At 42.9% G+C, this 26,174-nt stretch overlaps 1 protein-coding gene across 4 annotated transcripts in view; it reads right to left on the bottom strand.

Moving 5' to 3' along the window:
• LOC121574061 (actin-binding LIM protein 3) overlaps positions 1-26,174 on the bottom strand; it is a 113,246-nt gene that overhangs the window by 5,354 nt on the left and 81,718 nt on the right. Inside the window, exons 10-17 of one of the 4 annotated variants that reach the window (XM_041886624.1) lie at positions 12,741-12,896; positions 12,116-12,145; positions 11,663-11,792; positions 10,674-10,772; positions 9,371-9,421; positions 6,916-7,050; positions 2,309-2,373; positions 1,638-1,815 (exon numbers count right to left, since the gene is read on the bottom strand). In XM_041886624.1, the coding sequence (XP_041742558.1) occupies positions 1,638-1,815; positions 2,309-2,373; positions 6,916-7,050; positions 9,371-9,421; positions 10,674-10,772; positions 11,663-11,792; positions 12,116-12,145; positions 12,741-12,896 (844 nt within the window). The remainder of the gene's footprint in view (positions 1-1,637; positions 1,816-2,308; positions 2,374-6,915; positions 7,051-9,370; positions 9,422-10,673; positions 10,773-11,662; positions 11,793-12,115; positions 12,146-12,740; positions 12,897-26,174) is intronic. The other 3 variants (XM_041886625.1, XM_041886626.1, XM_041886627.1) reach the window with 3 other exon arrangements.

The following is a 26,174-nucleotide window of genomic DNA, read 5'->3' as shown; positions in this document are numbered from 1 at the left end:
GTAAGTCGCTCTGGATAAGAGCGTCTGCTAAATGACCAATTATTATTATTATAACTATTATGTTACCATGAGGCCATTGGTGATTTTAAAACAGCTACAGAGTTCAAAATAATAAATACACTTTTTGGCCTAAATGCAAAGCCTTATGTTTGGAGCAAATCACTGAGTAAGTGCCTCCTTATTTTCAAGCATGGTGGTTGCTGCATCATGGTATGGGTATGCTTGACATCGGCAAATACTGGGGAGTTTTTCAGGATAAAAAGAAACTGGATGGAGGTAAGCACAGGCAAAATCCTAGAGGAAAACCTGATTGTCAGCTTTCCACCAGACACTGGGAGATTAATTCACCTTTCAGCAGGACAATAATCTACAACACAAGGCCAAATCTACATTGGAGTTGCTTACCAAGAAGACAGTGAATGTTCCTGAGTTAATCCCACTTTGTAACACAATAAAATATGAAGAAATCCAAGGGGTCTGAATACTTTTGCAAGGCACTGTATATACAGAATGTTCAATTACCTCTGTGTGTGTCAGGGTGGGTATGTTTATGTGCTACAACTTGAAGCATGGTGTTTGTGTGTGGTTGGATGAATCCCACATTCTCCTGCCCCCCACTGTGCTGTTGGTTTAGAGGGGTCAGGGTTTCTCTCAGGGAGGTATAGTGATACCTTTCTATGACTGTAGACCTGTACTGAACCCAGCCCTGCCAGAACACCACAGCTCCTCTTGATACCACTCAATTACAGTCTCTTCATTGTCAACCCCGATATATACTTAGAGCCCTGGATCTCTCTCTCTCTCTCTCTCTCTCTCTCTCTCTCTCTCTCTCTCTCTCTCTCTCTCTCTCTCTCTCTCTCTCTCTCTCTCTCTCTCTCTCTCTCTCTCTCTCTCTCTCTCTCTCTCTCTCTCTCTCTCTCTCTCTCTCTCTCTCTCTCTCTCTCTCTCTCTCTCTCTCTCTCTCTCTCTCTCTCTCTCTCTCTCTCTCTCTCTCTCTCTCTCTCTCTCTCTCTCTCTCTCTCTCTCTCTCTCTCTCTCTCTCTCTCTCTCTCTCTCTCTCTCTCTCTCATCCTCCTGTGTTTTGGTACAGAGGCAACCCTGAGGGGGATCTCAACTATAACAACATAGCGCTCACTTCAATTTATACACAATCTGGGAACCCTGAGGGTTTTCAATTCATCTAAGAGTTAACTAATTTGGGATGCACCTATGATATTTTTGGACCGCTGAGTCACTATGGAGCGGCTCCTCTCATAACAGCATTTGCCAGTCAGTCAGACAGTCCATCAGAGGCTGAGATTTAACTGACTCATCTCCCATCTCTGTCTGGCTCAGACCCCTATCACTCTGCTCTCCTCTAACCTCCACACTGCTGCTGAGGAGCTAGCTAAGGACGGACAGACACACCTTCCCCATAGCTATTCATATAGCACCAGGATCCGGATGAGCAATGCACATGAGAGAACAGAGAAAACAACTGGCTTGTCAAATATTGCCGACACTGAGATTCACAATATAGTCTCAATGCTATGTCAGTGTGGATAAAAGGATGACAGTGATGTTTATGGACTGGTGTTCAGCACCAGTCCTAAATCTTTATCAGAGCTGTAATATAAAGTGGATAATGGTGTTCTTACATCCGTTGACAGTGTTGTTGTAGCCCACGTTGTGCAGGGCCTCTTTGCTGCCGCTGCGGGAGTTGCTACGGGAGTTGGTGCGGGAGTTTCGGGCGCTGCCCCATGGGTCATTGTCATAGGAACCCGACCTGGCTTTCATCTCCTCCTTCAGAATCATACGGCCTATACCACCTTGGAGCTAGGGAAGAGAGGGAGAGGGAGAGAATGAGTGAGAGAGAGGGGAGAGAGAGAGAGAGAGAGAGAGAGAGAGAGAGAGAGAGAGAGAGAGAGAGAGGGTGAGAGGGGGGAGCGAGATAGAGAGAGAAGTGAAAGGAAAAGGAGAGATGCAAAAGAGACAAAGAAAGAGAGGAATATGGCTTGAGCAGTACAATATGAATAATGTCTAGGGCTGAACACTGTTTTTCCCTGTAGGCAACATGTATGAAATATTCACAGCCATACCTTGTTTTTTACCCCACAACAAACAAGCAATGTTGAGTAATGCTAGTCTCACAGATATTTACTGAATCTTTCTGCATTTCAAATCTTTAAAGAAATAACACATCCTGAGAAATAATGAATTTAAAATAAAATTAATATTGCCAACATTTCCTTATTATTGGTCCACGCTTTCTCAGTCACAAATACAAATGAACAATATTTTGAATAGCATTTATTCGTGTCATACTGACTCTGTTAAGACTTTGATTCCATCCATCCTCCTCTCCACCTGAGGAAAACCTCCGAGCACGAGTAGCTGAGATGAGAGAGAAAGAGAGAGAGCGAGCGAGAGAAAGGACAGAGAGAGAAATCACAATTTCTAGCAAGGTTTCCATCCAACTGGTGACAGATTTTCATGTGAATATAAAAAAAACGGCATAAAAACAATATGCACATTTTCCCACCAGAGATGTTTCCATCAAATGTACTTGTTGTGGATAAAAGGCTGTACGTGATGACATAATGCACATAAAAATTACTTTTGCAATTAAAATCTCATGTACCAAATGAAAAATAAAAGTTAAATGGGTTTCCATCACATTTTTAACTCTACTGATGGTTTTGGCAAATCTGACCATAACTCTATCCTCCTGATTACTGCTAACAAGCAAAAACTCAAACAGGAAGTACCGGAAGTGGTCAAATGAAGCGTACATATCCCAACCAGAAGCCATGGATTACAGGCAACACCCGCACTGAGCTAAAGGCTAGAGCTGCCGCTTTCAATGAGTGGGACACTAATCCGGACGCTTAAAAGAAATCCTGCTACACCCTCCGACGAACCATCAAACAGGCAAAGCGTCAATACAGGACCAAGATCTAATCCTACTACACCGGCTCTGATGCTTGGCGGATGTGGCAGGGCTCGCAAACTATCACGGATTACAAAGGGAAACCCAGCCTCGAGCTGTCCAGTGACACGAGCTAAACACCCTCAATGCGTGCTTCGAGACTAGCAACACTGAACTACGCATGAGAGCACCAGCTGTTCCAGATGACTGTGTGATTACGCTCTCCATAGCCGATGTGAGCAAGACCTTTAAACAGGTTAACATTCACAAGGTCGCAGGGCCAGACGGATTACCAGGACATGTACTCAGAGCATGGGCAGACCAGCTGGCAAGTGTCTTCACTGACATTTTCAACCTCTCCCTGACTAAGTCTGTAATACCTACTGTACATGTTTCAAGCAGACCACCATAGTCCCTGTGCCCAAGAATGCCAAGGTAACCTGTCTAAATGACTATCGCCCCGTAGCACTCAAATCTGTATCCATGAAATGCTTTGAATGGCTGGTCATGGCTCACATCAACACCATAATCCCGGACACCCTGGACCCACTCCAATTCGTATACAGCCCCAACAGATCCACAGATGATGCAATATTGCACTCCACACTACCCTTTCCCACTTAGGAAAAAGGAACACCTACCTAAGAATGCTGTTCATTGACTACAGCTCAGCATTCAACATCATTGTGCCCTCCAAGGTCATCACTAAGCAAAGGACCCTGGGATTAAACACCTCCCTCTGCAACTGGACTTCCTGACGGACCGCTCCCAGGTGGTGCGGGTAGGCCACAACACATCTGTCACGCTGACCCTCAACACGGGGCCCCTTAGTCCCCCCCTGTACTTCCTGTTCACCAATGACCGCGTGGCCGTGGACGACTCCAACACCATCATTAAGTTTGCAGACCACACAAAGGAGCTGATCGTGGACTACAGGAAACGTAGGGCCGAGCATGCCCCCATCCACATCGACCGGGCTGTTGTGGAACAGGTCAAGAGCTTCAAGTTCCTCTGTGTCCACATCACTAAGGAACTATCATGGTCCACACACATCAACACAGTCATGAAGAGGGCACAACAACGCCTCTTCCACCTCAGGAGGCTGAGAAGATTTGTCATGGGCCCTCAGATCCTCAAAATGTACTACAGCTGCACCATTGAGAGCATCTTGACTGGCTGCATCACTGCTTGGTATGGCAACTGCTTGGCATCCGACCGCAAGACGCTACAGAGGGTAGTGTGTACGGCCCAGTACATCACTGGGGGCGAGCTCCCTGCCATACAGGACCTTTATACCAGGCGGTGTCAGAGGAAGGCCCTACAAATTGTCAAAGACTCCAGCCACCCAAGTCATAGACTGTTCTCTCTGCAACCACACGGCAAGCGGTAAAGACACAACAAGTCTGGAACCAACAGGACCCTGAACAGCTTATACCCCCAAAATAGTTAACCAATAGCTACCAGGAATATCTGCATTGACCCTTTTTGCACTAATCTCTTTTGACTCATCACATACACTGCTGTCACTGTCTATTATCTATCCCTATCTATATGTACATATCTACCTCAATCACCTCGTACCCGTGCACATCGACTCGGTACTGTTACCCCGTGTACACAATACCTTCGGAAAGTATTCAGACCCCTTGACTTTTTCCACATTTTGTTACGTTACAGACTTATTCTAAAATGTATTTAAAATCAGCAATCTACACACAATACCCCATAATGACAGGTTTTTTGAAATTATTGCAAATGTATTAAAAATAAAAAACTGAAATATCTTATTTACATAATAAGTATTCAGACCCTTTGCTATGAGACTCGAAATTGAGCTCAGGTGCATCCTGTTTCCATTGATCGTCCTTGAGATGTTTCTACACTTTGATTGGAGTCTACCTGTCGTAAATTAAATTGATTGGACATGATTTGGAAAGGCACACACCTGTCTATATAAGGTCCCACAGTTGACAGTGCATGTCAGAGCAAAAACCAAGCCATGAGGTCGAAGGAATTGTCCATAGAGCTCCGAGACAGGATTGTGTCAAGGCACAGATCTGGGGAAGGGTACCAACACATTTCTGTAGCATTGAAGGTCCCCAAGAACACAGTGTCCTCCATCATTCTTAAATGGAAGAAGTTGGAAACCACCAAGACTCTTCCTAGAGCTGGCCGCCCGGCCAAACTGAGCAATCGGGGGAGAAGGGCCTTGGTCAGGGAGGTGACCAAGAAACCGATGGTCACTCTGACAGAGCTCTAGAGTTCCTCTGTGGAAATGGGAGAACCTTCCAGAAGGACAACCATCTCTGCAGCACTCCACCAATCAGTCCTTTATGGTAGAGTAGCCAGACGGAAGCCACTCCTCAGTAAAAGGCACATGACATCCCGCTTGGAGTTTGCCAAAAGGCACCTAAAGGGCTCTCAGACCATGAGAAACAAGATTCTCTGGTCTGATGAAACCAAGATAGAACTCTTTGGCTTGAATGCCAAGCGTCACGTCTGGAGGAAACCTGGCACCAACCCTGAAGCATGGTGGTGGCAGCATCATGCTGTGAGGATCGAGGCAAAGATGAACAGAGCAAAGTACAGAGCGAGATCCTTGATGAAAACCTGTTCCAGAGTGCTCAGGACCTCAGACTGGGGCGAAGGTTCACCTTCCAACAGGACAACGACCTTAAGCACACAGCCAAGACAACGCAGGAGTGGCTTCGGGACAAGTCTCTGAATGTCATTGAGTGGCCCAGCCAGAGCCTGGACTTGAACCCGAGTGAACATCTCTGGAGAGACCTGAAAATAGCTGTGCAGAGACGCTCCCCATCCAACCTGACAGAGCTTGAGAGGAATGGAAAAAACTCCCCAAATACAGGTTTGCCAAGCTTGTAGCATCACACCCAAGAAGAGTTGAGGCTGTAATTGCTGCCAAAGGTGCTTCAACAAATTACTGAGTAAAGGGTCTGAATACTTAAGTAAATATGATATTTCAGTTTTTAATGTTTCATAAATGTGCAACATTTTCTAAAAAACAGTTTTTGCTTTGTAATTATGGGGTATTGTGTGTAGATTGATGAGGGAAAAAAACAATTTGATCCATTTTAGAATAAGGCTGTAACGTAACAAAATGTGGAAAAAGTAAAGGGGTCTGAATATTTTCCGAATGCACTGTATAGCCAAGTTATCGTTACTCGTGTATTTATTCCTTGTGTTATTATTTTTCTATTTATTCCTTGTGTTATTATTCAAATGTTTCTACTATTTCTGTTTTTTATCTCTCTGCATTGTTGGTAAGTAAGCATTTCTCTGTTAGTCTACACCTGTTGTTTATGAAGCATGTGAGAAATTAAATTTGATTTGTTATATAGCGGCATGTGCGCTCTAACCAACAGCTTCGCAGATATAGCCTACATGATGAGATAATTATGGACAAAAGAGATTATTTGTGTTTGTCAAACGGCAGACAAGCATCGATCATCATGTCACCATCAATATTTATTGGAAAGGAGCATCAAGCTCATCACCGTGCACCTTCACCACCCTGTGAAGTTCATCCTAACTGATATAATCTGTAGTATAACAAACTGCATGCTTTCCTGAGTCGTAGTGGGAGGACCACACAACATATCATCAGGTGACTCCAATTTTACTTCCATATGATGGTTATTATATCAATATTTGAGCATAAAGGTGTTCCCACCGCCATTTCTCGCAGTATTCATTTTACAGACAAAAAAAGATTCCACCTTGTCTAGCGTATTTTGTTTTGTCGACATTTGGAAAGTTTACAGGCGTGAATTTTTTTAATCCGACATGCACTTTACTCACATAAAAAGGTTGGAAGGAAACCTGGTTACTGTAAAGCCTCTGAGAGAGAGAGTTGAAATGGCACAGGAAATCTATGACCAAGACGTGCTCTCTTCAAATCTCTAACAACTTCATCGATATACATCAGTCCATTTCTCAATAACCCATTTAGCCAACAGTGAGTGCTCTTGGTGCTCCGGAAGCAGTACCTTTGGGAGAGGGAGTGTAGGGGTAGTAGTTAGACTGCTGGTGGTAGTGGTCAGGAGAGTAGGAGTCAGGAAACTGGGAGGTCTGGAGGATGTCCACGCTGGTTTTACTCTTAGTGGCTGAGTAGTCAGAATCATCTGTAGGGAGAGAACATGATGAGGTGAGAGCACGCACGCACGCATGCACGCACGCACGCACGCACGCACGGTAATGCAGACCGAGTGAGGCAGTCAGAGACGTGGTGGGAAGGCAGGCAGTCTAGTTAGTCTCTAAGAGGAGTGACAAAGGATCACTCAGGTTAATGAGCTAATTAATACACAGCAAAATGAGGCTCAAGGCCATGGATGACAGAGCGAGGGGGAGAGGGGAGGTAAATAAGTATAGATGCCAATATTAATCACAAATAATACTGTATCTGAGGCACTGGTAAGTGCTCAGATAAAGATGGACTGCAGATGGATAGACTGGCCCAGGTACTTACAAAGAGGAGAGTTGACCAAGGTCAGTAAAGCAGGATAAAGGGAGAGGGAGAGTGAAAAGAAGGAAGGTTATATTATCCACATAGAGAAAAAATAAAGGACAAAACAGATCTGCTACGCACATGGAGGTAAACCAATCAGCTAGGATGTAAACAGACAAGGACACTTGCAAGGCTCTCTAGCAAAGTTAACACTATGTTACCCTCCATGTGGATTAAGCAAACAGTTATGTGCATTACAGGCCACGGGTAAAACCACACACACATACATTGTGTGACCCCCTCTGTCATAAATTACTAGGTGGACCGTGGAAGGAAGCCTGTCTCAAGTCCTGTAACCCAGCGCCTGATGTCAACTCATCGTACCTCTGTCCACCTCTCTGTTGATAGATGACCACTCTGCTCTCAATGATTTCTATCACTTTCTAGCTACCTCTGCACAGGTTCTGGTGGGATTCCAGCATGAGAGGATTGCATTGCAAATCATAAGGTGGCAATAACTATTGAAGGACAGGAGCACTGAGTCAGTCAGAAAGATGCGTGTCCTGATGGAATTCAGAATCAGCTCTTAAGAGGTTGGATAATGAGACCAGTCTGGATCATAAGGGGCTGTGGAAGTGGTAGCCCTTGGCCTAAGGCAGGTGTCTCATTCTCAACATATTATACTTGTGTTAGGTGTGTGTGTAGTGCGGTCTACACTCTGTTGTGATCCATGGTGCTATTTTGAGCCTGTGCGTATACGACAGCCTGCGTGTATCCCTATTGCTTGTATCCAGAGATGTGACATCCCCTTGAATGTATTATGAATGAAAGAGATCATTTCTGCTCTGTTTCTCCTCCTCTCTCTGGTGTTTGAATGGGAAATGCATTCAAACCATGTTTCCTCTCAGTGAACACTGAGATTGTATTGCTCAATCTGATGTGGTTTGTTAGAGTAGCAGGAAGGAACATTATTTTGCATCAATGCACAGTCTTTGTCTAATGTGATATTACCTGTTGAGAGGGGATTTTCACTAGCTCAACAACTTGGGAGCAATGGTTTTATGTGCAAATAATTACTGCTGAAGCATATTATCCAAATGTGTCAGTGGTATGTTTGATGCTACTGTATCTTAACAGAAAAACACCATGAGTCTGTAATGTACAGAACCATACAGGACAGTGAACAGTACAGAGAGACACTGACACATATATACTCTTATAGTGAGCAATGCAGCACAACTACTTAACCATGAAATAGGGAAACTGAGTATCTCTGAAGTCTAGAGGTAAAACGACTGTGCGTCACATAGCACAAGAAACAGAAATTATATTCACAGTCACACCACAAAAAAAAACAGTAAGTGAAATATATCTGCCATTACTGTGCCATTAAAATACAATTTCATTCAAAATATTAGCAAAAGGAAGGAATATTGATACTTATTTCTTGCCAGCAGCAGTCTGACATAATGTTCTAGCACTAGCATAATGTACTAAGATCATGCAAGACAAGTCTCACTAATAAACCCAGTGAATCCATTAAACAGGATCAGAATGTTCCTTCTCAGTTAACTGTGGTGGGAATTAGGTTGAGGTACACTCTGTTCAAGTTGGTTAATAGCATGCAAAGTATATATTACAGAAACAGTGAGCTAGCTTCAAACTAGGATGTATAGCCTCAGCACTGAGAAGTGTTTAATTGGGTATCAAATCAGATCAGATCTGTGTTTATCAAATCAATCTGATATTATGAAAGATAAATATGGCCAATAGCATTCCATTCTCTCAGACTCTTTATTGCTTCCAATCAGGTAGCTACCATTGATGGGGGTTCATGTTTTAACTTGATTATTGTCGTAAGAGGCTGATACATTCAGATGTGGAGTTTTGTTGGGACACACACAACACACACATCAATCACAGCTGAAACACATCACAGACAATGTCTCTAAACAGAGAGGAGCCGTGCCTCATGGCAGGCAGCCCCACACATATACCATGTCTCTTATAGATGGGAGGTTTCCTGTAGATGTTGGGCTCGCCTGTGGCTGAGGACACAAAATAAGAGAGAGAGGAAATGAAACAGTGAAAAGAGGAAAGGGAAAACGAGAAGAGGGGGGAGACAGAGGAAAGGGAAAACGAGAAGAGGGGGAGACAGAGGAAAGGGAAAACGAGAAGAGGGGGGAGACAGAGGAAAGGGAAAACGAGAAGAGGGGGGAGACAGAGGATCATCAAGGACGGGGAATACATATTGTCACATATGCCAGATAGGTGCAGTGAAATGTGTTGTTTTACAGGGTCAGACACAGTAGTACAGCACTCCTGGAGCAAATGAGTCTTAAGTGCCTTGCTCAAGGGCAAATCAACAGATTTTTCACCTTGTCGGCTCGGGTATTCAAACCAGCAACCTTTCAGTTACTGGCCCAACGCTCTAACCGCTAGGCTACCTGCCATGGTACATGGTAGAAGAGGAAAGTGTTGTAGGTGTTAAAGTTGTTAGAAGTTGTACTGTAGACTTTTAAAAAAAGGCATTCTATATGTGAAATAAATAACACTTTTTGCCAATCATTTGACATCCTTGTCTGGACAGAGTAGAGAAAAGACAACCCTACAGAGGGCATTGTGACGGCTCTTCACCTACAGAGCCTCATATCTCTTTCACATGGTGGATCCTTAACAAACCTCTCCCTCACTCTGTCTGTTTGTCTGTCTGTCTGTCTGTCTGCTGACTCATAAACCAAGGCTGTTTTATGTCTTCCCTGCCTTTCCCTCCACACAGAAACCCTTAGCTCCGCTGGAAATGAACATGTGTCAACACATGGCACAGCACGAGTAAGGCAGCTGAGATAAAAGTGACACCATCAATAAAACAGATGAGTGTATAATGGCTGCTGCTGTGCATGTACATAGGTATATTATACACAATATCAACAGATGGAAGGGGACGGCCACAGCATCTGATTAGAATAGATGCTCAGCACAGAGAATAGAGGAAGAGGAAGAGCTACTGCACAGCGCCTGACAGACAACACATGCCATAAAACCTGTGATGAAGTGATGAAGTCTGAATAATGGCCATGATGAATGGGGTGAGGATGTCAATGTACATGAGATAAGCAATGCAGAGATACATGGTAACACACACAGTCAACTGAGGCTGGGGGTAATGAAGTAAGTAGGCTGTAACATGTCCCCATATTGTGACCTTTGGAAAAACCTTGTAGGTCTGACTTCAGTTGAGGACAGTTTGGAGGAAGAGGAGGAGGATGGGTGTGAAGGACAGGAAAACCAGAGGCCTACCTGGCACATGGAAATGCTTGGGCGCTTGGTAGGTGGCGTGCCTGGTGGACCTGGTGTCAAGCTGACTGTAATTGGGAGAGCTCCTGCCACTCTCAGTGCCTGCAGACAGTCAGCCCAAGACCAATGACAGTGACAGAAACCAGAGCATGAGCCAAAGATTGGCACCACCCCTTAACCAGACCCATCCCATCCCACAGCCAAAGCTCAGCCCACGCTCACAGAAACACAGCCAGTCAAAGACAGTCGACATTTAGTTTATAGTACTAAATGTGTACTATGCCTGACTGTGTGCAGAGGAAACAAAAATATAAAGCAACTGCCAAGTCTGCCATGATGGTCTTCTACATATTCTATTACTTTAAAACTAGCATAGCTCTATGCGTCTCCCCTAGAGACGACTGATACGTTTTTTGAACAGTGGCAAAGCATGACACAAACTATCTAATGCCTGCTTCAGTGAATTTAGTTTAGCAGGGTCTAACGAGGGTTCATGACCTGCTATTAGACACTGGAAGAGGGATGGATGTTGTAGCGTGAGAGAATGAAGGGAAGAGCAATCCCCTGTAGTATACCACCACCACTACTACTACCACCACCACCTGAACATAATATGTACTGTATATACTACAGTGTTATCAGACTCAAAGAGGAGTCTAGAGAAGATAAGATAGGGGTGTGATGTGAGTGGTAGTACCGGAGGGGATTGTGATGTGGGTGCATGAGCGGCGCCTAACCCTGAGTGGGTTAACCTGAAACTAACGTTGTTCTAGCCACCTATACAGGAAGCAAAAGGCATGGGGATAAAACACATCTCCACACACTCCTACGCCTTCAAACACGATCAAACTCAGTCCGGCATTGCTTTCTTGTTGACATTGTACGGCAAAATGATTTACGCCATTTAATCTTCATGAACATTTTCAGGGAGGAGTTTCTCCTGCCTATGTGTTGTGCTGTGTGACGTGGTCGTGTAACGTTAAGTAACTCACCGGGGCGGTAGCAGTGCTGTGGGGAGGTGGACATGGTGGGGGACATGCCCTGGTGGCTGTAGGTGGGAGAGTCTATGAAACCTGGGCTGGACGAGCGCCTCTGTCTCAGCTCCACGCTCTCATAAATGTCCTGGGAAACACAGCAGCAGGCCACCGGTCACTGTCTGCAGGACTCTGTCTGTCTGGCACCATCTATATCACCACATTACACTCTAAACACACTATTCACCTTTTTTTTTTTTACTTCTTTCATCTAATAACTGACTTTATTTAATCAAGTCCAATGAGAGTTTTAATTGAGTCAATCGAGTCCCTTCTAAGGCCACATGGACCCAAATATATCCCACATATACTGTACACCTCCCAAATATGCCCATCCCAGACTCATTCCTATTCAGCCATTCCCCCTGCCTGTCAACTGATTCAGTGCAGTAGTGTATGGAATGTAATTACCTGAGAGTATGGAGAGAGAGTTCCCAGAGACTGTTGAGGAGAGGAGTGAATAGAGGAGTGGAATCAGTCAGTCAATAGCACCATGCTCTCCAGAATTATTTAGCAGTGTGCTATTCAGAGCCAGACACAGGATAGATCAAATGGGACCCGTGAGCTTACTAAACCATGAATAATATGACTTAAAGTCCTTTTTCTGTGCAGTTGTTCATAAAGCTATTACGTTAAGACAAGCACATAGAAAATCTAACAGTGAACATGAAGAATCCATTGTGTCTGCGGCTTTGGTTTACTGGTGTAAAATAACCTAAATTAATAGTTAGAGAGGCCTTGGCGTGAAAACATAAAGCTTAATTGACATGATTTATTGTAGAGTGCCTCAATTCAATTCAATTCAAATCTGTGACCAAAGCAGGAGACTCACAAGGATGTAGTAATGTTTTAAAATGGTGCGTGACGTGACCACGGTACAACCATACAGGGGCTAAAGTGGGAAGCTGGGGGGATGTAGCAACAGGGAGACACAGAGACGGCAGGCACAGGGCAGGGGGCATCACACGTGCGCACGCACTCACACACCCACACCCACACACAGAGGGCAACTAGATTAGCACTAGCGTCTCAGTACCTCCCCATTGCTGTAGCGTTCTAGCCTGTCATCAGAGGAGTATCTGAGATAAGACTCATACGGAATGAGATCGGGCCGCTGCACGTCATAAATAGCTTTAATCTTAGGCAGCGCGGCCAGGTCTTTGTAATTTAGGACCTCGTTTTCCACTTTGGCCTGGAGAGAGGACACAGAACAAGGAGAAGACAGAGAAGCAGACGTGAGACAGAGAGAGAGGACGAAGTTGCGTTGACAGACAGAGCGATCCGGAGGGGAGGCCGGATCAGGGTCAGCCGCAAGCTGCTGATGGCACCCTGGGGTAAGAAAGAGCGCGAGCGTGCGCTCACACACACACACACACACACACACACACACACACACACACACACACACACACACACACACACACACACACACACAGAAAGCAGAGAGATCCCAGAAACAAACAGACACACACCCTGTAGAAGAGAGAGAACTGGAGAGTGGGACATTGGTCCAGACATAGAATAATATAATTGACATTAAAGGTATTATGACAGTCTAAAGGGTCAGCCATTTTGGTCAAGGAGTTGGTCAACCATGGGCAGCTAGTGCTGTGATAAGATTTTGTGTAAAACAATGAATTTGAAGATTATCTGCACAGTGTATTTATTAGCTAGTTAGCCAGCCACTTTTAAAGGAATGATTCCATAAATGTTTCCAATTAACTGCCAATATGCCAACATTCCATACAACCAGTGCAGTCACTACACAGCCATATACTGGCTGAAATCAGTTGACGATAGGACACGTTGTAAATGCAGCAAGTACTGGTATTGTATCATATTATAACACTCAGAGCTTTCCAAGAAAACAAACACTGAGGGGCCATACTTGCGAACATTAGAAAAAGTTTAAACATCAGCCAATTAAAATCGTTGACGTAGTTACACGTGATCAATGGCTACATGTTAGCTGTTCCCATTACATAACCTGGCACATTCAGCCCTATGCTAACCTCACCAGGTGGACGTAATTATTTCCTGTAACAAATTCTGCATTAGCCTATCAAATATCTTCGACGTTTTCTCTACAAACCAATGGCATTTCTTAAAATAGGTCAACTTGGCCACCAGAGGTACAATGAGGGAAAAAAGTATTTGATCCCCTGCTGATTTTGTACGTTTGCCCACTGACAAAGAAATGATCAGTCTATAATTGTAATGGTAGGTTCATTTGAACAGTGAGAGACAGAATAACAACAACAAAAATCCAGAAAAACGCATGTCAAACATGTTATAAATTGATTTGCATTTTAATTAGGGAAATAAGTATTTGACCCCCTCTCAATCAGAAAGATTTCTGGCTCCCAGGTGTCTTTTATACAGGTAACGAGCTGAGATTAGGAGCACACTCTTAAAGGGAGTGCTCCTAATCTCAGTTTGTTACCTGTATGAAAGACACCTGTCCACAGAAGCAATCAATCAAATCAGATTCCAAACTCTCCACCATGGCCAAGACCAAAGAGCTCTCCAGGGATGTCAGGGACAAGATTGTAGACCTACACAAGGCTGGAATGGGCTACAAGACCATCGCCAAGCAGCTTGGTGAGAAGGTGACAACAGTTGGAAGAAACACAAAAGAACTGTCAATCTCCCTCTGCCTGGGGCGCCATGCAAGATCTCACCTCGTGGAGTTGCACTGATCATGAGAACGGTGAGGAATCAGCCCAGAACTACACGGGAGGATCTTGTCAATGATCTCAAGGCAGCTGGGACCATAGTCACCAAGAAAACAATTGGTAACACAATACGCCGTGAAGGACTGAAATCCTGCAGCGCCCGCAAGGTCCCCCTGCTCAAGAAAGCACATATACAGGCCCGTCTGAAGTTTGCCAATTAACATCTGAATGATTCAGAGGAGAACTGGGTGAAAGTGTTGTGGTCAGATGAGACCAAAACCGAGCTCTTTGGCATCAACTCAACTCACCGTGTTTGGAGGAGGAGGAATGCTGCCTATGACACCAAGAACACCATCCCCACCGTCAAACATGGAGGTGGAAACATTATGCTTTGGGGGTGATTTTCTGCTAAGGGGACAGGACAACTTCACCGCATCAAAGGGACGATGGACGGGGCCATGTACTTGGGTGAGAACCTCCTTCCCTCAGCCAGGGCATTGAAAATGGGTCGTGGATGGGTATTCCAGCATAACAATGACCCAAAACACACGGCCAAGGCAACAAAGGAGTGGCTCAAGAAGAAGCACATTAAGGTCCTGGAGTGGCCTAGCCAGTCTCCAGACCTTAATCCCATAGAAAATCTGTGGAGGGAGCTGAAGGTTCGAGTTGCCAAACGGAGAAGATCTGCAAAGAGGAGTGGGACAAAATCCCTCCTGAGATGTGTGCAAACCTGCTGGCCAACTACAAGAAACGTCTGACCTCTGTGATTGCCAAAAACTGTTTTGCCACCAAGTACTAAGTCATGTTTTGCAAATACTTATTTCCCTCATTAAAATGCAAATCAATTTATATAACATTTTTGACATGCGTTTTTCTGGATTTTTTTGTTGTTGTTATTCTGTCTCTCACTGTTCAAATAAACCTACCATTAAAATTGTAGACTGATCATGTCTTTGTCAGTGGGCAAACGTACAAAATCAGCAGGGGATCAAATACTTTTTTCCCTCACTGTATATATTTAAACCTCCTAATTCAAGGTTGACTTTTGTTCCCCTTCACTTTATCTGTTTTAAAACTAATAAAAATAACAACAACAAAAATCATAAAAGAATGTATCTTTCGTCTCTCTGTGTTTTATAAATTTCCTTCAATTCGCAAGAGGCTGAATCTATCGCACCGGAGAAAGCATCCGAGCAAGCGAAACAGCGCCCCTCTGTCTCGGTATGTGTAGCCCATCTATCTGATGCTGTCTGGTCAAAAAGAGTATGACAATGTTGCCGCCCGTAGCATTGAATGCAAGGGAAGCCAGCGAGCATTTGGCCTCTCTTGATAAAATAGTATAAAATAATAGCCAAACAGCGTTGAGCTAACCTGAGCAAGCTCAACTATGAATGGTCCTGGCGCACCCAAAAAAAAAAGTGTCAAGGGAAGCCAGTTTGGATTTGGCTTCACACCAATCACATCACAACAAGCCAAACATAATTTACAGAAAAAAAACTTGAATTGTTGTGTTGTTGTCCTCTGGTGGCTAGCTAGCTAGCTGAAACTGGCCCTTTCCTAAATTAGCCTTGGATGGAGATAGGGATTTGGACTTGCGGTTTTACTTAATTCTCCTTTCTGGCCAATAGGATTGGACGGTATACTGTATACCGGGGTATTTGGAAAAAGCCATGTGATGGTTTTTCAATACCATCAATATTGTTGAAACTATTTATTATTAGTTTTTTTATTATACATTCGAACATTTGTAGCTACTTTTTAAATAAGTACCTGCAGTCAATTTGTGCAATATGTTAGGAGATAATGAATATTGCGTTCTTCATTTCACCTGTCACATTATTATGTAGCTTACGGTAGTCCTCAGTCACGTGTCACATGGTGTTTGTTTACAAGCACACAACAACGAGACCGGAGCCTTGTGAGTCACTCACTGTCGTGCAGCATGCACCAGGTGATCCAATTACAGTATGGAATTCACAACTAAATGTTTGCCAGCTAGATATCTTAGAACTATGAAGTTAAATGTCTAAAATGTGCTAAATGCTGTGCAGTTGTGCATTTGGTTTGCTAATTTAGTAGCTAGTTAGCTATCTAGCGAAGTGGTTAGCCTCTTCCAAAATCAAGCATTTGCTTGGTAACAGCAGAGAATCCCCTCCTGGATCAAGAGCCTTGCTGTCTAATATTAGTTTTGTGTGTGCAGCAAACTGTGAGGAGCAATGCGGTCATTAGCATCTAGTTAGCATTCTCTATGAGGATGAGTGATTTTTTTGGGCATTGAAAATTAGTACTTATTTAATAAATACCTGCAGTAGGTAATAGATAAAGCAGATCGCGTTCATCATTTTGCCCGTTACATAATTTTTCATTATGAAGCTTACCTTTACTAGTTTCCCAAAAAAACAGTTTGAGACAGTCACGTGTGTTTTGTTTACAAAGAAGAACAACGAGTCACTCCTTCAGCGCAACTTAAGTGAGGTAATCAAGTTACACTACTAATGTTTGCCAGCTATACAGTTGAAGTCGAAAGTTTACATACACCTTAGCCAAATATATTTAAACTCAGTTTTTCACAATTCCTGACATTTAATCCTAGTAAAAATTCCCTGTTTTAGGTCAGTTAGGATCATCAATTTATTTTAAGAATGTGAAATGTCAGAATAATAATAGAGATCATTATTTCTTTCAGCTTTTATTTCTTTCATCACATTCCCAGTGGGTCAGAAGTTTACATACACTCAATTACTATTTGGTAGCATTGCCTTTAAATTGTTTAACTTGGGTCAAATATTTCGGGTAGACTTCCACAAGCTTCCCACAATAAGTTGGGTGAATTTTGGCCCATTCCTCCTGACAGAGTTGGTGTAACAGTCAGATTTGTAGGCCTCCTTGCTCGCACACGCCTTTTCAGTTCTGCCCACACATTTTCTATAGGATTGAGGTCAGGGCTTTGTGATGGCCACTCCAATACCTTGACTTTGTTGTCCTTAAGCCATTTTGCCACAACTTTGGAAGTATGCTTGGGGTCATTGTCCATTTGGAAGACCCATTTGCGACCAAGCTTTCAGTTCCTGACTGATGTCTTGAGCTGTTGCTTCAATATATCCACATAATCTTCCTTCCTCATGATGCCATCTATTTTGTGAAGTGCACCAGCCCCACCTGCAGCAAAGCACCCCCACAGCATGATGCTGCCACCCCCGTGCTTCACGGTTGGGATGGTGTTCTTCGGCTTGCAATAACCCCCTTTTTCCTCCAAACATAACGATGGTCATTATGGCCAAACAGTTCTATTTTTGTTTCATCAGACCAGAGGACATTTCTCCAAAAAGTACAATCTTTGTCCCCATGTGCAGTTGCAAACCATAGTCTGGCTTTTTTAATAGCGGTTTTGGAGCAGTGGTTTCTTCCTTGCTGAGCGGCATTTCAGGTTATGTCGATATAGGACTTGTTTTACTGTGGATATAGATAATTTTGTACCTGTTTCCTCCAGCATCTTCACAAGGTCCTTTGCTGTTGTTCTGGGATTGATTTGCACTTTTCGCACCAAAGTACATTCATCTCTAGGAGACAGAACGCGTCTCCTTCCTGAGCGGTATGACGGCTGCGTGGTCCCATGGTGTTTATACTTGCGTACTGTTGTTTGTACAGATGAATGTGGTACCTTCAGGCATTTGGAAATTGCTCCCAAGGATGAACCAGACTTGTGGAGGTCTACAATTTCTTTTCTGAGGTCTTGGCTGATTTCTTTTGATTTTCCCATGATGTCAAGCAAAGAGGCACTGTGTTTGAAGGTAGGCCTTGAAATACATCCACAGGTACACCTCCAATTGACTCAAATGATGTCAATTAGCCTATCAGAAGCTTCTAAAGCCATGACATCATTTTCTGGAATTTTCCAAGCTGTTTAAAGGCACAGTCAATTTATTGTATGTAAACTTCTGAACCACTGGAATTGTGATACAGTGAATTATAAGTTAAATAATCTGTCTGTAAACAATTGTTGGAAAAATTACTTGTGTCATGCACAAAGTAGATGTCCTAACCGACTTGCCAAAATTATAGTTTGTTAACAAGAAATTTGTGGAGTGGTTGAAAAACAGGTTTTAATGACTCCAACCTAAGTGTATGTAAACTTCGGACTACAACTGTATATCTTATAACTATTAAGTTATCTAAGATGTGACAAATAAATTCTCTCCAGCTGGGTTTTCTAATTGCTAATGTTAACTAAGAACCTAACATTAGCTTGCAAGATCAATCTTCTTGGTAACAGCAGCAGAGACAATCACCTCCTGGATTAAGATTCCTGCTGTCTAATATTTGTTTGGTGCGTGCTGCAAACTTTATTTAGAAACTCTTGCATAACTTTATGAGCTGGGTTGTTTGTCCTAGTAGTAAATGTTTGCATGTGCTCGTTAGCATTTACTTAGCGTCCGCAATGAGAACTCCTTAGTACTTGTTAGCATTTTGTTAGCATAGCATTCTGGTAAGTGACGTTTTTGGGGCATTTTTCCATAAACAACAAAAAATAGCACCCCTTCTGTGCACTTCCGGTAATACCGTCTATCCCGGCATGGCAGGATTCTGATCCAACCATAAATTCATAAATTGTGCCCTTTGTATGATGTAATAGGCTAATGTTAACTAGCTGGCTAATCGTTGCCCATGAAAGGAAGTTAGGCCATTTTAGAATACGGCTGTAACGTAACAAAATGTGGAAAAAGTCAAGGTGTCTGAATACTTTCCGAATGCACTGTATGTATTATGGTCCTGGCTGGGTTTTCTAATCTAGAGAGCTCACGCCCATCTCATTCACTACTTTACCTATGTTTTGCATTGTTTGGGACAGTGGCATGTATTCATGGATGCCAAGGGAAGCCAGGCTTCTCTCGCTTCATAATTTCCCTTCAGTTCGCAAGAGGCTGAATGTATCTCGCCGGAGAAAGCATCTGAGCGAGCGTAACAGCGCCCTTCTGTCTCTGTATGCGAAGCCCATCTTTCTGATGCTGTCTGGTCAAAAATCATATGATATTGTTGCCGCCCGTAGCATGAAATACAAGGGAAGCCAGTGAGCAGTGGGCCTCCCTTGTTAAAATAAATAAATAATAATAGCCAATCAGCGCTGAGCTAAACTGAGTGAGCTCAACTGTAAATGATCCTGGCGCACCAGAAAGTGTCAAGGGAAGCCAGTTTGGATTTGGCTTCACACCAATCACATCACACCAAAAGCCAAATGTAATTTACAGAAAAAACGTGAATTGTTGCATCTCATTTTATTGTTGTCTTCCGGTGGCTAGCTAGCTAGCTAAAATTGGTCCTTTCCTAAATTAGCCATGGACGGAGATAGGGATTTGGACTTAATGCTCTGTACTGGCCAGTGATTATAATGGTTATTCGGATGCAACCATAAATTCATACATTGTGCCCCTGGCCTGAAAACATTGAAGTTCAACATGTAGCTAGATGTAGTAGGTTAATGTTAACTAGCTGGTCTGGCATTTTTGCCAGATTGCCTAGGACAACAAAAACTAAAAGCATGTATTGTATATGACAGAGTCATAGACCGTTTCGGCAACATGAAAGAGAGGAGGATGGCATTGGCGTTTCTCTAAAAGTAGGGTGAGACCACATGTTTTTTCTACTTGAACGCAAACAAGCACACACACACACACACACACAGAAATCAGTACCATGGACAGCCACATCATATTTAGCTTATTTTGATTGGACTAAATTGTTTTTGGTATCTTTTAGTTGTCACTGTATTAGACTAAGCATAGGTGATTTGATGATGTTGAAATATTAAAGTTGAGAAAAGATTAAGGGCTATTCAACATAGAAGTTTATTGTACATTGTCCCCCAATTTTTTTAAAGAGCCTTAAGGACTTGTCAAATAGCTGTCATGTGCAGTAACCATCATTGCTTTCCTGGTGGTTCACACTGCTAAAGTGGATGACTCGAAAATGAAGTGCTCATTAACCGTGGGATTGAGCCCCCTTGAGCCCCAAACTGTTGCCACAAAGTTGGAAGCGCGGAATTGTCTTGAATGTCATTGTATGCTGTAGCATTAAGATTTATCTTCACTGGAACTAAGGGGCCTAGCCTGAACCATGAAGAACAGCCCCAGACCCATTACTCCTCCACCAAACTTTACAGTTGGCAGTATGCATTGGGGCAGGTAGCGTTCTCCTGGCATCCGCCAAACCCAGATTCGTCCATCGTACTGCCAGATGGTGAAGCGTGATTCATCACTCCAGAGAACGCGTTTCCACTGCTCTAGAGTCCAATGGCGGCGAGCTTTACACCACTCCAGTCGACTTTTGGCATTGCGCATGGTGATCTTGGGCTTGTGTGTGGCTGCTCGGCCATGGAAACCCATTTCATGAAGCTCCCGACGAACAGTTATTGTGCTGACATTGCTTCCAGAGGCAGTTTGGAACTTGGTAGTGAGTGCTGCAACCGAGGACAGATGACTTTTGCGCGCTATGTGCTTCAGCACTCAGCAGTCCCGTTCTGTGAGCTTGTGCGGCTGAGCCGTTGTTTCTCTTAGACGTTTCCACTTCACAATAACAGCACTTACAGTTGACCGGGGCAGCTCTAGCAGGGCAGAAATTTGACTAACTGACTTGTTGGAAAGGTGACATCCTATGACGGTGCCACGTTGAAAGTCACTGAGCTCTTCAGTAAGGCCATTTTACTGCCACTGTTTGTCTATGGAGATTGCATGGCTGTGTGCTCGATTTTATATACCTGTCAGCACTAATTTGAAGGGGTGTCCACATACTTCTCTATATATAGGGTATCTAAGCTAGGATTCGAACTTGCCGCAAACATCAAAAATCACCAGGAGCCAGGATCACAACACTGAGCTAATCATCCAATTGAAAATGTCTGTTTTAGTAACTTTGATTAGCAGATATGCTGTTTGACTGCTGTTCTATGATGTCCAACTACGTTAATGATTTTAATTGGTTGATACAGAATTTGAATTGGATCTAATCACAGCCACCTGGTGAGGATAGCATAGGGCCAGAGAGAAAGATGACAAAGTCAAAGACACTGGATTCCCCTATCCATCTGTGGCGAAGTTTTCCCTACATGCTTATGACAAATCCAGCTCCAGAACCTGCCATAGCCTAGCTAGCTAATCTTTTGAATAAGGTGTAGGAAAAACATATGATATTAGTTAGCTAGATAAGGTTAGCATGCTAGCTAGCTACACTGACAGCTGTCAGTGCCCTACATGTTTATTATTTCTCCACTTCACATGGAAATCACCACAACGTTCCCATCCCCAATTCGTGAATATGTATTAGCAGCCTGCGTTATTTTTCAGAGGTGGTACCTGAAGGACAATTTCCGCTATAGGACAGGAATTACGTCGAAATAAATTGCCCTCTGATGGGGGCCTTTAAACTTTTTATGGTGTGTTTACATATATTTTAGAGGCTATTTATACAGAAAATGTGTATAAAACCTGCATAAACTGTATTTTGAATAATATGTCACATTTTGGGGTGACAATAATTCTATTGCACAGATTTCTGATACATCACATGCCTTACTTTTATTGTCCTGCATAAGTAAAAGCAGGAAATGCATCACCTATGCCTCTACTGCCATTTATTCCAATGGCGAATGTGCATAAAGATGGCAGAATTCAGATATGATGCCATTGTTTTAACACTATCCACTGAGTTTTTAAACTATGCCAATAAATCAGCACAATCTACTTTTTCAGTTTTTCAAATTGCCGGCATCTTGAAGCTAAAATTGGGGCCATGTTTACTCTGCTAATGATCATCCAAAAAAAGTGTAACAGAGCAATGTACAATACGGCAAACTTAGCTAAATTAGGAATTTGTGGTAAGTGCATGAGGGCTGCCATCTTTATGTACCTCCGCTATTAGACTGGTTTGGATTGCTCCCTGACAACAATGGCTGCCATGTTCATACCATTCTGGAACTTTGAGGGTATATGACATAGTCCCTCTAGTAATTTAATAGGACGTTATCAATACAATTTCACAATAAGGTGCAGTGCATTCAATTTGCTTGCTGAGGGGCAAGGAGACCCCCAGCTCCGCTAAAACCATTGACAACTGCGTGGTGTTGTCAAGGGATTGTTAAATACATGTTATAACTATTTAGTTTTAATATCATCACCTCCTGAAGAGCATAGTCAGAACTACACATTTCCAATTATTCCATGCAAAACAATTGTTACCCGTTTCAGGAAGCTAGGCGTATGTCGCACATCACTACTTCACAGGAGAGGCATTTCAATGTGATTTTTTTATTTATTTACTCAAATGCGTTTTTTTGGCAGAAATGCCTTCTGGAACATGTGCACTTTCATGTGACTTAATAACAAACTTGCATGCCATCTGTAAATACAAATAAAATGGTTAAATTAAGAGCTGGCTCGCTTGGTAACATTACTTGTATGATCTGTGTAGTAATATTATTCATATCTCAGAAAACAATTAGCATTGTTAGTTATAGCCTAATGTTAGCTAGCTAACTAACATTGAAACTAGTTGGTTAGCTTTAGCTACCTGCAGATTCATACTACAGCATTTCATGCATGTGGCTAGCTAAGACAATCTGTTTGTATTGCTAGTAGTATGGGTTGGGATTATGGTTAATTGTTTAGCTAGCTTACTAGCTACAGTGCCTTGCAAAAGTATTCATCCCCCTTGGCGTTTTTCCTATTTTGTTGCATTACAACCTGTAATTTAAATGGATTTTTATTTGGATTTCATGTAATGGACATACACAAAATAGTCAAAATTGGTGAAGTGAAATTTAAAAAATAACTTGTTTCAAAAAATTCTAAAAAATAAATAACGGAAAAGTGGTGTGTGCATATGTATTCATCCCCTTTGCTATGAAGCCCCTAAATAACATCTGGTGCAACCAATTACCTTCAGAAGTCACATAATTAGTTAAATAAAGTCCACCTGTGTGCAATCTAAGTGTCACATGATCTCAGTATATATACAACTGTTCTGAAAGTCCCCAGAGTCTGCAACACCACTAAGCAAGGGGTACCACCAAGCAAGCGGCACCATGAAGACCAAGGAGCTCTCCAAACAGGTCAGGGACAAAGTTATGAAGAAGTACAGATCAGGGTTGGGTTATATAAAAAATATCCCAAGGAGCGCCATTAAATCCATTATAAAAAAATTGAAAGAAAATGGCAACACAACAAACCTGCCAAGAGAGGGCCGCCCACCAAAACTCACGGACCCGGCAAGGAGGGCATTAATCAGAGAGGCAACAAAGAGACCAAAGATAACACTGAAGGAGCTGCAAAGCTCCACACCGGAGATTGGAGTATTTGTCCATAGGAACACTTTAAGCCGTACACTCCACAGAGCTGGGCTTTATGGAAGAGTGGCCAGACAAAAGCCATTGCTTAAAGAAACAAATAAGCAAACACATTTGGTGTTCACCAAAAGGCATGTGGGAGACTCCCCAAACATATGAAAGAAGGTACTCTGGTCAGATGAGACTAAAATTGAGCTTTTTGGCCATCAAGGAAAACGTTATGTCTGGCGCAAACCCAACACCTCTCATTACCCCGAGAACACCATCCCCACAGTGAAGCATGGTGGTGGCAGCATCATGCTGTGGGGATGTTTTTCATCGGCAGGGACTGGGAAACTGGTCAGAATTGAAGGAATGATGGATGGCTCTAAATACAGGGAACTTCTTGAGGTCTTCCAGAGATTTGAGACTAGGACAGAGGTTCACCTTCCAGCGGGACAATGACCCTAAGCATACTGCTAAAGCAACACTTGAGTGGTTTAAGGGGAAACATTTAAATGTATTGGAATGGCCTAGTCAAAGCCCAGACCTCAAACCAATTAAGAATCTGTGGTATGACTTAAAGATTGCTGTACACCAGCGGAACCCATCCAACTTGAAGGAGCTTGAGCAGTTTTGCCTTGAAGAATGGGTGAATAGTTATGCACGCTCAAGATTTCTTATTTTTTCTTTTTTCTTGTTTGTTTCACAATAAAGAATATTTTGCATCTTCAAAGTGGTAGGCATGTTGTGTAAATCAAATGATACAAACCACCAAAAAATCTATTTTAATTCCAGGTTGTAAGGTAACAAAATAGGAAAAATGCCAAGGGGGGTGAATACTTTCGCAAGCCACTGTACATGTCTAAACAAAAAACTCCACTTCGCCAGATGATTACATGTCTAGACAATACTGACCCATACACTTAGCTAGATGTGGCTGTGGGGTGGTTATAGGATTTCTTTCACATGACCCATCAATTTAGACAAGTATGTCTTGGTAAGCATCATCTAATAATTATAAAATATTTGTATCTGGACACTATCTATTTTGATATTGCTACTATGCAAATATGCAAGTAACCATTTCACTGTACCGTTTACACCTTCTGTATCCTGTGCATGTTACAAATAAAAGTCGATTTTATTTGATATAGTGTTTGTTTACCATAGACGGTAATGTGAAGAACAATATGACCTGCACCAAAGTCAGATTAGGATTTGGTTGTTTACTACACTACCTTTCTCACTCTGTTTAACACATGGCCTCACATGTGAATCCTTAAAGAGATGGGTGGGGCTAAGGCTTAAGAGGGTGTGAACAATGCTGAATAGGTGTAGACAAAAAAGAGCTCTCAAGTAGGTGTACCAAAACATTCAAGGGCCATTTTCTCAAAGTGAGGTTACAAGTTTATCAACTTTTAAAGCAGAATTACTTTCATATTTTGTTTCATCAACCGCAGTGTATGATATACCATTTTGTAGCTCTGAGTCTCTACTTTTGTCCAATGTAAAAAACACAATTTCAAATTTTGCAACATAGGACCGAATCGGGGTGGTCGGTCACAATTGTGCACTTTTAGCTCTATCATCAGTTACACAGCAAGTAACTGCATGCTTTTCATGATCAGTAAAGATTAATTGATCATGTAATTTCAGATACGTGCGGGTAACCTCATGATTCATCTCAAAATTGACTACCGTTAATTGGATATTTGAGTGGTTTAAGTTAATTTCCCATCCTATGTGGGCTCTGCCTGTCAAGCAGCAGAGGGCACATTTGCCGATGTACTCTTCTGTTTACTTTGCAAGCTACCGGTAGAAACTTTGTACAGTTGGCTAAACATATAGTGGTAAGTAGGCCTAATATAAATATATATATATGTTTTTGTTGTTGTAATTTTACCCCCTTTTTCTCCCCAAATTCATGATATCTAATTGCGATCCAATTACGATCTTGTCTCATCGCTGCAAATCCCCAACGGGCTCGGGAGAGGCGAAGGTCGAGTCATGCGTCCTCCGAAACATGACCTGCCAAGCCGCACTTCTTTACACCCGCTCGCTTAACCCGGAAGCCAGCCGCACTAATGTGTCGGAGGAAACACCTTTCAACTGACAACCTGAAGTTAGCTTGCAGGCGCCCAGCCCGTCACAAGGAGTCACTAGAGTGCGATGAGCCAAGTAAAGCCCCCCCAGCCTATCGATCGAACCCCAGGCTGCCGTGACGCCACAACACTGCGATGCAGTGCCTTAGATCGCTGCGCCACTTGGGAGGCCCCTAATATATTTTTTTTATCCAACCAATGTAGGCCTACCTAGCGAAGTTAACTAACATCCCCATTTCTAAGTTGTTTTAAAGAGTGTTTAATCACGATTGCTGCTGACAGACATGATAGCCTACATTGATTGATGGACCACGTCAAATTGGCTAGCTAGCTAAGAAAGGATTACGTCAATTTGACTAATTAACAAGCTAACTTTC

Source organism: Coregonus clupeaformis, chromosome 9, assembly GCF_020615455.1.
Source record: "Coregonus clupeaformis isolate EN_2021a chromosome 9, ASM2061545v1, whole genome shotgun sequence".
NCBI classification, from domain to species: domain Eukaryota; kingdom Metazoa; phylum Chordata; class Actinopteri; order Salmoniformes; family Salmonidae; genus Coregonus; species Coregonus clupeaformis.
The sequence above is the reverse complement of the archived record's forward strand: the minus strand, read 5'-3'. Positions and strand labels throughout refer to the sequence as shown.